Raw genomic sequence first — 12265 nt, forward strand, 5'->3', positions numbered from 1 at the left:
TCCCCACACGCCCAGGATTGCTTGAAAATGTAAATATAAATTATAACATGTACCTAAGAAGAAATAGCTTTGAGTTTTAGGATCATTTTATTTAGACAACGTTTTAACTTCTAGACTATTAAAATGCTATACCTACACAGGTAAGATCATAATTTCTAGGATTATGTTTTCCAAACAAATGCACTATTTCACTTGTACAATGTGAATTTAAGAATCTTTCAAAACTATATTTTATACTGCATCAGATCATCCTCTGTTACTGTCTTTCATATTTTCATAAAGAAAGTAGAGATTTTGGCAGGTATGTGTTAATTTCTTCAATGTCCCTTTCCTGAGGGCTTTGGTCCCCTGAGAGTTGATTTTACTTTTTGATGTTTCACAGAAAGGCTCTAGGAAACCTGGGTGTGGTTGAGGAGAGTCAGTTAGTTAGTTCCATTGCTTGCTTGAGAGGGGAGGGAATGGATGTTGTTCACGCTAAGCTTGGCTTTAGTGTTATCTTTGGAGATCTTGCCAACATAAATGCTTTCACTCACCCTGAATGCAACAGTTCTTGTGTTGAGGATGTGATGGAGCTGTGCCTCAGGAACACTGACGCTCAACTCCTGCTGCTCTGGAGAACTGCAGCATGAGCCTTTCAACATTTCAGCTGCCTTGAAATGAAAAACCCACCAAAAAAATATAAAGGAAGAAAGGTCTCAGGGCTTCAGAGGCCCAAGTGAAGTCCTTCTGAAGGCAGCCCCAAGGAGCAGAGTGGGCAGTAGCCAACCCGTCATCCATGCAGTCTGCAAAGTCGTAGTTGTAGACTGGCTATTGCACTCCACAAACGGCTCCGCCATTTCTTGCTTGGCAGAGCAGAATCTACAGTTTGTCGGTGAAAACAGCATAACCAGGCTCTCAGTGTGCCATGCTGGGCTCTACAGCTCTGCTCTCAGAGGAGCTACTGACAAAAGATACAAATCTTTCTTTATACATTGATAGAAATTGCCTTTTGGGGTATATTCTTGCCTATACCGTAGTCACATAATTTATTTTTTTTTTAATTATTATCTTCACTGTTCATGCTCTTGCTTGGATTTTTGCTTTTATTACATAACAAAAGTTTTGAAAAAACTAAGCAAGGCAGCGTAGGCTGTTGTTCATTTTGTTAAATGGGAAAGATGCAAACCCATAGTACTGACTCGTCTTCACTGGTTCATTATTATGTAAATCACAAGTGATGTTTTACTGTGTCTAGATCTCTTTTTTAGTATTCTCTTAATTGTTTCAAAGCCACCTTCTGACTTTCCCTGGTATGATATGATAGTATCAACTTCATCCTTAGTTGCCCTGTCTATCCATTTTGATGCAGAGAAATACCTAAAAACATCAATAAGCACGTCTCTGCAGGAATCTGAGCCCCATGCTTTTAGGAAGACCTTATTTTCTCCTTTCACTCTGGTGAAATAGATGCAGTGAAAACCTTTTTTCTTAGCTTGACTGGTTTTGTTCATTTATTCACTGGTTTTGGAGAGATAGGAGCTTCAGAAGCACTGGAAGTAGCTTTCTTCAGTGATAACTCTCTGTCATCCAAATCCTGATTTATATCTTTCTTTTTTGCTGTTTTGAAGCTTGTTTTCCATAGAGAAAAAACACAACAGGAGTTTAGGCAACAGAAAGCAACTTGGTGCTGAAGAAAACGATCACAAATTGTTAGATTTCTTTCCCTCTTTTTCTTGCATCCTTCATTTTGGGCTTTTGTTTTGTCTTGTCAACGTGAAATGCCGTCTGCTGAGTAAAGGGTTAACCGAGCCCTCTTTATAGATAGATTAGCATTGCTACTTGCTAGATGAGGTAGCTGTTAGGTGGTGTGTCTTGTCTTTCTCCTGAGAGCTCCAGTGTACAGGCAGTACAGGCCCCTTAGCTCTGGGGGAAATTTACTTTCTCCCTGGGGGGAGAAGCTTTGCCTGCTGGGGCTCCACGCTGGCCTCTGGTGTGCTGACGTACAAATGCCATTTTAGCTACAAAAATAGTAGATGCTGCTACTATACAGAAAATGGGTGATTTTTCCTCTTGTCAGTTAACTGTAGTAATTTCATCAAATACAAAATATTTATATTCCTTATGCCAGTGATGACAATATATATTTAACTTATTAAATATGACTGCTTGAGACTGCCCAGCCCATTGGCAAGACGTGCTTTGCACACATATTTGAAGGACAGGTTTTTTTCTTGCAGAAAGCAATTATTCTGGAGAGCAATAGGAGAGTCTGCTGAATTTGCTGTACCTCAGGAAAGTTTCCCCTTCATCAGCTGCCTGCTTAATTTATAGTGCTTTGCACTGCAAAAACATGCATCTCAATGTTATCTAGTTGTTTCCTGACATAGTTAGCAACATTTCTCACTCTTTAAAGTGAATTTAACATTGCTGACAATGTGCTGGAGGAGGAGGGCAGGGTGTGTGTCACCCCTGACAGCAGGGCCCTGCCTATGTTCCTTGCATCGATTCCATGCGGCTTTCTGGCTCCGCTTCTCGAAGTCACAGAGCAGAGGAGGGGGATATCTGATCCTTCTCTTCTATCATCTCTAATTAACGTCCAGCCAGTCCCATTACTGGATAGCCTGCCGTGTATAATTTTAGTAAATATGAGCAACACGGCAACTGCTGCTAGTGATACTGTCCAGCACTTAAGTCACTAACATAATTTTATGGGATGGCTTTATATAGGGTTCTATACTTTATATTGGTGTGACGTCAATATCAGCTTCAATCAGTAAATGTCAAAATTTAACTTAATTGCCAATTAAGTGTTTTACAGTTTCTCTTATGATGCCATCAGTTATGTAGAAACAGCTCATCTCCTTTCACTTTTACTTCCCTAGCTTCTGGCACTGATACTTGAATGCTACTACATCTTCAAAACAGTTCTCTTAAAAAAACCCAAGCAGTTACCTTAAAGTTTCCCTTCTTTCTGCAATCTAATGTGTCAAGGATTGCACAGTGAGTTTTTGGCTTGCGTGTATCTTTTCTATTTGAGACCTGGTCCTTGTGACCAGAGCTGTAGAGCAGACATTAGGTGACTTTATTGATAGCAATATATGTGACTGACTGTAGTTATTACCTATCATTTATGTTTATGTTCTGCATGAATAGCAGGTAGCCTACCTTAGAGAAGTACAAAGTAGTTATAACTTCTTGATTATGAAGATGACTAGCCATTTAAAGCTATTGAAACTTGATTTTGCTTATAAAAGTCTACACATAGGAAGATGCCTTCTTAAATGTGATTTATCAATGAAGATATGCTGTTTAGGTATATGAAATTCTCAGGGTGACGTGCTGCAAATGCATGGGGTTGAACAATCTACACAAATTTTTGCTACCAATGTGCTAACCTTAGAAGTGACATTCTCCTGATGGGAGGAGCTTGAGAATTCCACTGCAGTTACAATAAGCTTTGAGATCTGTGTTTATCACCTCTGGGATTCAGATATTTTCTAATGAGATACATTTTTATATTGAAATGGATAATTTAGGCGTGTGGGATGGCAATGTAGAGGTTGTGATCTTCCCTCCTGACAAAGTTAATGGCAAAATGGCTATTTAAGGAGTCTGAATTGATCATTTAGACCTCTTAAAATAATGTGGGGTTTTTGTATATTATATATATCTGTCTAAATGTGTGTGGGTAAATGCATTTAAATGCATAAATAATTATACGAATGTATATACAATTATGTTTCTTATAATTTGTTGTTAGGTGGTAATACTATATTACAGTTAGCTGAAAGGTTACTTAAGAGCTCTTCGAGATGTATTTTTGTAATGCATATATACACAGTAACTGCTCATGTGTCAAAATTCTTAAATTCCAGGGGTTTTTGTCATGTTTGTTCCCTGCTTCCTGTCATGCACCATGGTGGAATATAGAGACCAGGTTTTTCCACACATGGGCTTAATCATCACAAAACTCCTTAGGTCCTTTGCAGGAGCAGGAAGAAAAGAGAGTATGGAAAATGCATCTCAAAAATCCTTCAGTAACTGATAAGCAGCTTGCCTCTCTGCTTTGATTGTGTCTCTTATTTATGTATATCAATGCTAAGAGTGGTTGCAGGCAATCCTTCTTTTCTTTTTCTCTTTTTCTCTTTTTCTCTTTTTCTCTTTTCTCTTTTTCTCTTTTTCTCTTTTTCTCTTTTTCTCTTTTTCTCTTTTTCTCTTTTCTCTTTTTTCCTCTTTTTCTCTTTTTCTCTTTTTCTCTTTTTCTCTTTTTCTCTTTTTCTCTTTTTCTCTTTTTTCCTCTTTTTCTCTTTTTCTCTTTTCTCTTTTTCTCTTTTTCTCTTTTTCTTTTTTCTCTTTTCTCTTTTCTCTTTTTCTCTTTTTCTCTTTTCTCTTTTCTCTTTTTCTCTTTTTCTCTTTTTCTCTTTTTCTCTTTTTCTCTTTTTCTCTTTTTCTCTTTTCTCTTTTTCTTTTTCTCTTTTTCTCTTTTTCTCTTTTTCTCTCTTTTCTCTTCTCTCTTTTTCTCTCTTTTTCTCTCTTTTTCTCTCTTTTTCTCTCTTTTTCTCTTTTTTCTCATCTTTTCTCTTTTTCTCTTTTTTTCTCTTTTTTTTCTCTTTTTTCTCTTTTTTTCTCTTTTTTTCTCTTTTTTTCTCTTTTTCTCTTTTTTTCTCTTTTTTTCTCTTTTTCTCTTTTTCTCTTTTTCTTCTTTTTTTTTTCCCCCTGGTGATGGGTTTGGGTCTTTTAGGGTAAGGGCAACTGGAGTATCTCTTTCCCAAATGTGTTATTGTGATTAAGATGAACAGAACTCTTATTAGCTGTCTTACAAGTGTCTGGCTTGAGACAACCTTCTCTGTCACCCCATTGCCATGTTATATCATGACCACAAACCTCAGGCTCACATTGGTAAGCTTGTGCCTTATTCGATCTCTGTCTGGCTGTGAAACTGTCCTTAACACAGAGATTAAAGGAATTCCTCACACCAATGTCTGATCTGCATTCTCAGCTTTTGTGGATGTCTTCCTGAAGATGGTTGCAGAGCTATGGCATCATTACTAGCTACAAGCATGGCCTGGTTCTTGAGTGTAGATTCTAGAGCAGATTTTAAGCTTAGGGACAGTAATTGAGGAATGGTTTCATAAAAGTTCAGGGCTAATGAAGAAAGATGTGACTCTGGTAAAAAAAAAAAAAAAAAAAAAGAAAAAGAAAAAAGAATAATAAGTCTATGCTGTCTGCTATATAATCTTAAGGAAAAAGGGAATATAAGTAGTAAGAGGGTAAAAAAGGCCCTTGCAGAATGAGGTCGGTGTGTGACATGGAAACCCAAGGCTATCCCAAATCAGAATACCCTCCAGAAGGAGAGTTATCAAGTTTCTTCCATCACTCTAAGTAGTAAGATAAGATAAATGACAGGAGAAAGGAGGGAAGGTAGGAAAGAGGTTTTTTTTGTTCTTTGCTTCTTGCTTTTTTAAAAAAATTCCTTACAAACACCGTATTCAGAATCTGTATGAGCCTTTGCCATGCATGAGTATATGCAGTACGAACATGCATATGAACAAATATTGGAAGAAGAACTAATATTAACTTTTACTATTGAAATTGTAATATATTAGCTTTAAGACTTTGGTTTCCCTTTCTAGCATTTGTATCTGTTTTATGTTTCTTTGGGTATGTTACACAATTACATTACTGCTGACAATATAAGTAAGTACCCATCAGATAGGGTTTCTGTCAATGCACAACTAGATAAAAATCTTATTCATAGAAGCTTTATCATATTAATATACAAAGAATAGACACAAATTGTACAATGGATTATGGATTTAACTTTTGAAAACATCAGTGTAATAGAATACTGATGTTGCCATACATCACAGTATGTTTTATAATACTGTAGGGTATTCTGTCACTTCACAAAGTCCCATTGTGAAGTGACAGAAATTTAGAATCATTTCAAGAGATGGGAAGTTTCAACATAAGACTGTTAAGGTATCTGCAGACACATGAATGGGTCTGGCAAGAAGCTGAGGTTTATAAAACCTCTAAAGCTTAGTCTGTTATTTTAAATGGGACGTTAAACTTATTTGACCAAGATATTAGTATTCAATAGTATGAATCAACCCATTATTTCGTAACTTAAGAGTATATGGTAACAAATAAATTGCATTTATCATGCTCTTTATAGCCTAACTGCATACATTCAATTCTCTTCAGTAGTTTCACAACCCTTCTCTTGACTGTGGGTACTGCAGATAGTTACCCTTTAGATTCATTTCCTAAGGCAACAAAGCTTAATAATGTCTCTTTCTGTTCCTCTTCAGTAATTTTTCAAATTTTACAAAAGGTTGGGTGTCTTAAGATATTCTATGCATTTCAGGGGCTGGGGGTGGAGAGCCATACAGAGAGAAGAAGCTTTGCTAGAGCCCCACTGCTGTAGAGCGAAAGGCTGTAGTGGGAGTTTAATGTTAATTAGATGCCAAAAATCAACTTGACAGAAAGATCAAGAATGCCCCAACCACAAGAAAAATTTTAATCAAGTTTGGCAGCTTATTAGGAAATCTAACCACAGGACAGATTGGCAATGGGTTCTGTGGCTCAGAGACATCTATGTTTTTCAATTAACATGTGCTTATGGACAAATCTTCCTCAGGAGCCAGCTTCTCACCAAAACAATGCAACGTTTTAACAACTTGATACCTTCCGTTTCCTCTAAGCTACAATCAGAGCTGTAGTAATTAGACATTTTACCTTGTCTTCAGGGATTTGGGCTGTATTATTTCATGAAGGTACAACATGATCAGCTTTCCTGGCAAAGGAATTCTTGTTTTTTTCATTTCTCTCAATGTATTCTGCAAAAACTTACATAAATTTCTCTGAAATACCATACACAGTTACACAGAAGGAAAAAATCTTTTTCCCTTCATCTCATAACCTCATGTCCAACATTTTAATAATACAGTAAAACATTTCCATATGATACAGTAAATGCAGATTTTGAATTTTAACATCATAATGTTGAAGCAGAGCCAGAACATGTGAAAATTAAATGCACACAATGTCAGTGTCACATTCATGTCTGAGGTGTGTCAAACCTCAGCCTCTCTGCTTGTTTCCAACAGATTGCAAAGAAATAATTAGACACTGGTTTTGCTCAATCACTTCCATTGAATGTTTAGGATATTCACAGTAGTATTTCATAAGAATAGCATAATCATGAATAATAACAGTAATTATTCCTATCATCAATATTAGAATTATTTCCTCGTAAATGCAAGTCCACAATGAAAATATTCAATGCATATTGAATTTTCTCTAGCATGAAAGATGGTAGGTGGTAGTTACTATGGAGTAGCTTAAACCCATTTCTGTCATACGATAACTTGGTCATTTAGTCTTATCAATTTATCCAGTGCTAAAAATATGATAAAAAATAAGCATAATAGTCACTTGCCTATCTCCAGCTATTTATTTTATTTCAAACTTTTTGAGGAAAGACAAAATGCTATTTGTGGGTACCATGCAGTGAAAGTGGTTTTTTTAATATCTATGGGTACCTTTGGTTGATTGCTGCTCCCCAAATATAATTTATATGTGATGGCCAGAATTTTTTCATTTTCTTGATTTGCTTTGTTTTTTTCCTCCTTTGGAATTTGATGTGTGACTCTAGAGGATTACCTAATGGTATAAACCTTAGTGTAATTCATATAAAGTGAGGGGTTCTTGGTCCCAAAAAATAAAGATATAACTGATGAGAAAGCCAGTGTGTATTTGCTCTGCTACCATTTCTTTAAGAATGATGGAAATAAGGATGCACCATTTTATGTAGTTTTCCTGCATTTTAACATTTGTAGCTAGCATACAGCAGATCTCTCTTTGCCTCACAGACTTTGGCAGTATCACAGAGGTCATATTTTCCTGTGTATAAATTATTCATGAACAATTTCTCCAATGCACTAGATAAACTTGCAGAGATCAGAATGCATGTTTCTCTTCTTCCTGTCATCCCTATAACTGGTCGTACTCTAATAGGCAATGTGGAAAAAAAAAAAAAAATCCTAAAACCTGTCTTCATCTGGGTTCATTTGATGGAGTGGATTGATATAAGGTTATGAGAGGAAAGTTCAGAAAAGTAAAGAATAAATAAGTATGCACAGGGGTTTTTTGTTGACTTGATGCCGTTAGTTTAGTTGACCAAAAATATGTTGTTACAGTGGGCAGGGTTGTATCGTACACATTAAGGATCGTGTTTCAGAGTTGAAATTATTCTGTCTGGTGAGCTAGGCAGGAAATTCTGCCCCTACAGCACCAGTGCAGAAAGAAATGAGAGTGAAAGGAAGAGAAAGTTTAGAGTTTCCCACCTATATTCCAGCTTAGCCCATCTCTACAAATGGAATAATTCCCTTTCAGTCCTGCTGTCCCCTGTGCTTCCTGTCACATCTGTGGGTGGGGTTTGGAAAGATCTACAACAGTACAGGAAGAACCTTAGCTTAAAGATAGACTTCATATGGTTCTTGTTACATGCTTTTAATAGATTCCTCTAATGGAGCAATTTCCCTGGTTAAAAAAAAAAACAAAAACAAAAACACCAAACAAAAAAACCACCCAACAAATCAGACCACCACCATTATTTTAAGAGATTATTACAGACATGTGTTGTAATTCCAGGAATCAACTCATTATAGTCGCCTTTCTCGTTAGCCTTATTTAACCAAAAAACTATTTCTGATAAAATTCTTCTGGTAAAATATGTAGTTGATGGACTTGCGTTTTGCAGAATCTGAGAATGCAGCTTGGGGCCTTTCAGCACTTGCCTGCTGTGTGTGTCGGTGCCCACAGAGAGCAGCCCGCTTCCCATCCAGTGGTGTGCAGTTGCTCTCATTCACCCAGCATCTGTTCACCTGATGAGTTACAAGCTGATGCTGTGGAGAGATTTTTGGAATGAGTTCACAACATAGCTGCTCACAATGCCTTGAATATGATACAAAGGGATAAGTTTGTACCAGTGGAGAGATTTTGTGGCTCTGCACAGCAGTAATCATATGTAACGATGGACAGTTGCAGTGCAATTACTTGGCTGTTTGGTTTTTTTCATTACATTCATTGCTGATCTTTGATCCCTGTGTCCTCTTTCCCAGGTCGTCCCATCCCACCTACATCCTCGTCTAGCCTTCTCCCATCTGCTCAGCTGCCCAGTTCTCATAATCCTCCACCAGTTAGCTGCCAGATGCCATTGCTAGACAGCAATACGTCCCATCAAATCATGGACACCAATCCAGATGAGGAGTTCTCTCCCAATTCATATCTGCTGAGAGCATGTTCAGGGCCACAGCAGGCTTCCAGCAGTGGTAAGAAAATTGCAAACATATGGAGTTTGTGACATGTTTGTGCCAGTTTTATGCTTTTTTTTTTTTTTTTGCAAATGTGTTCTTGCATCACCACAAAATTGAGAGCATCTATGGAAACGAGGCAAACAAAAATCTTGCTGTTTTACTTCAAGGAAAATTTTTTGGAAACACCGTACATCATATATGTTTTCCCTTCATTGGACTATAGAGAGCTTTTTAGTTTTAGGAGTATTATGAGCAGTGTAAAAATTATTATTGAATTCTTGTCATCAGAGGGATTGATTTTTCGAAGTAGGTTTCCTGCTCCTTGATGTACCTTGTAAGAGAGAGGTGTACACACAGTGGTTTTTTGTTCTGCATAGCCTAGTCCAATATCTCATGTAGGTGATGAGGTTTTGTATCTAAAAATGTGTGTTGCTTCTGCCATTCTGTGTCTGTTCTTGTTTCAGAATCTGTCTGATTCTATACTCCTAATGTCACATTTAACTAAGATACTGCTATTTTTCAGCAAATTAATTCTTTTCTTTCAGGCCACTGTTTTAAAACATTTGCAGCTCTGCTATCAGTCATATAATCTGTAGTGCTTAGGGTTTTGTGTTGTTGGTTTGTTTTTTTTTTTTATTAACAGATGCTGACTTTTCATTTTGACAGCCAAAAATTGAGGAATGAAGATGCAATCCCTTTTTAGAAACACAGGCAAAACAAAAGAAGGCTATTATAGCTCCTTATTTTTTCCCTTTTTTTTTTCTTTTAACAGCTGTGCAGTTCCTGTCTATTTAACTAAACACTGTAAGTTTATATCTTATATGCAGTTTCTGATCTGCTTAAGGTCTCTTTCCTGTAACAATACAGATCTGAACCATATTGGAGATACTATGTGGGGTGAAACTTGGTCCTTTCTGGGTCCATACAGTACAACTGAACGATGCCCTTTAAACAGTGGCTGGTGGTGCGTGGTGGGAGGATGAGACAATGAGCAGCGGTTGAAATGTAAGATTCAGAGTGGATATGAAGGAAGACTTCTTCCATAATGCTTCCATAAGCGTTGGATTGGAACAGGCTGCCCAGAGAGCCTGTGCAGTCTCTGTCCTTGGAGCTTTTCAAGAACAAGTTGGTTAAAACCCTGACCTACTCAGTCTGACCTCAGAGCTTCCCCCTGGGGTTCCCTCCATTCTGAATTAACCTTTAACTCCATGATCTGTTCAGATATGTTAACATATAATTACACAAAGTAATAATAGTTCAGAGATTGAGCATGCTTCCTTGCTACTTGAGGTTTGAGGGTGGAAAATATGACACCAGTTTTGAGTGGGTTTTTTAAGAGGTTCAGGGGGATCTGGGGAGCTGCACACCTCAAAATCTGTAACGGGCAACTCACTAGAAAACATAGAAATGGGAAAAGGAAAAAAAAAAAGCGGCTATGATCTATCTTTGGTGAGTCAGTATAGCTTCTGTTAACAGTAGTCCTGTCTTAGAAACATTTAAGAATTCTACAAACGGGTCAACCATTTCTGAATAAGAGTGATCTAACTGATGAAGAGTCTTTGTATTTTCAAAGGGGTCTCAGCAAAATCTGTCACTAAATGCTTTTAAGGAAACTAAACTAACATAGGGTAAGAGGGAAGGTCCCTGCATGGCAAGTAGTTACTTGAAAGATGGTAAGCAGAAGTTGGAGCTCCCCAATGAATATTCATGGGACATGAAATACTTGGAGAATCTAGTGAGCTGTATGGTAAGAAAGGCGGCTGATGGCAGAGTGCTAAGGACAAGATCAGACTGGAGAGTCACAAAAGGACCTTGTGAGACCAAGTAGTAGGGCAATAAAATGGCAGAGGAAATTCAGGGCAGAGAAACGTAAAGTGCTCAGGAACAGGTGAATGTTGGCAGCTGAGGAGAGGAATAAAGAACAAAAGAGAGAACATTGTCTGAAGGATGTGGTGGATCAAGCAGGTTTAAAGGGGAATGGGAGAAGTAAATGGGAGAGAGATGCAATGAGGGCTGCTAAGTAGAAGAAAATCAAGGTCAGGGAATGTAAACTAAAAAAAGAGACTTGGAGGGTACTTGAATACTTGGTACTTGGTATTTATAACCACCATTGGAGACTGAAGCAACTAGCATGGCTTTTCTTATGAAGTCAAATGAAGGAAGTTGCAGTAAAATACCATCTGAAAATTTGATGGCAGAGCTCTTTATGTTTCATTTTAAATAATAATAATTGTTTCTTTATATCCTTAAAAGCTTTGTGTTTCACACTTCTTGCTGTGGACTGACTCAAGGAACCTTTTTGGCATGCTCAGATATGCTTTGATTTGTTTATGAATGGCTGATTTGTTCATTTTTCATTTTAACATTTTTTTCCCCAAATATCCCATTTCATTCTTTAATAAACAGTCATATAATATATAATGACTTTTAATTTTCAGGGTATAAGAAACAGCTGTTGTCTTTTTTTTTCCTTGAGATCTTCTGGACTTAATATATCCTCTGGAAACTAATAAGCATTTTCTAATGATGTCATTTTTTTCTGTATTTCTCAACAATGTTTCCTTTAGAGAGTTTATAAGAAAATACCACAGATAGTGACATATACACCTTAAACTGGAAAAGCTCACCTTTTTTTCTGGCTCATCCTTATTCTTGAAAGATTCTTCAGAGTAGCTTTTACCATCTACATGGTATGGGAATGTAGACGATGCTTTGATTTTTATTTTTTTTTTTCTTGTATCGTTTTTTAAAATCTATTTTAGTTCTTATGGAAACTTAGCAACATAGATCCAGACATTTGGGAGAGTTTAAATAAATTTAAATATTTTGTTTAAGTTTGGGGTTGGGTTAAAAAGGAAGATTTGTAGATACTTAGATTTAAGGCTTAGATTCCAGATAATCTTTGATCTTTAATAAATATTTGCTAGCACTTTCTATGTTCTTTTTTAAACATTTCTATCACA

At 36.9% G+C, this 12265-nt stretch overlaps 1 protein-coding gene across 7 annotated transcripts in view; it reads left to right on the top strand.

Moving 5' to 3' along the window:
- TENM2 (teneurin transmembrane protein 2) overlaps nucleotides 1–12265 on the top strand; it is a 700085-nt gene that overhangs the window by 454086 nt on the left and 233734 nt on the right. For all 7 annotated transcript variants that reach the window (XM_074838105.1, XM_074838106.1, XM_074838107.1 and 4 more), the window contains one exon: nucleotides 9108–9317. In XM_074838105.1, coding sequence (XP_074694206.1) covers nucleotides 9108–9317 — 210 coding nt within the window. The remainder of the gene's footprint in view (nucleotides 1–9107; nucleotides 9318–12265) is intronic.

The sequence above is a fragment of the Strix aluco genome, chromosome 13, assembly GCF_031877795.1.
Source record: "Strix aluco isolate bStrAlu1 chromosome 13, bStrAlu1.hap1, whole genome shotgun sequence".
Classification (NCBI taxonomy): Eukaryota; Metazoa; Chordata; class Aves; order Strigiformes; family Strigidae; genus Strix; species Strix aluco.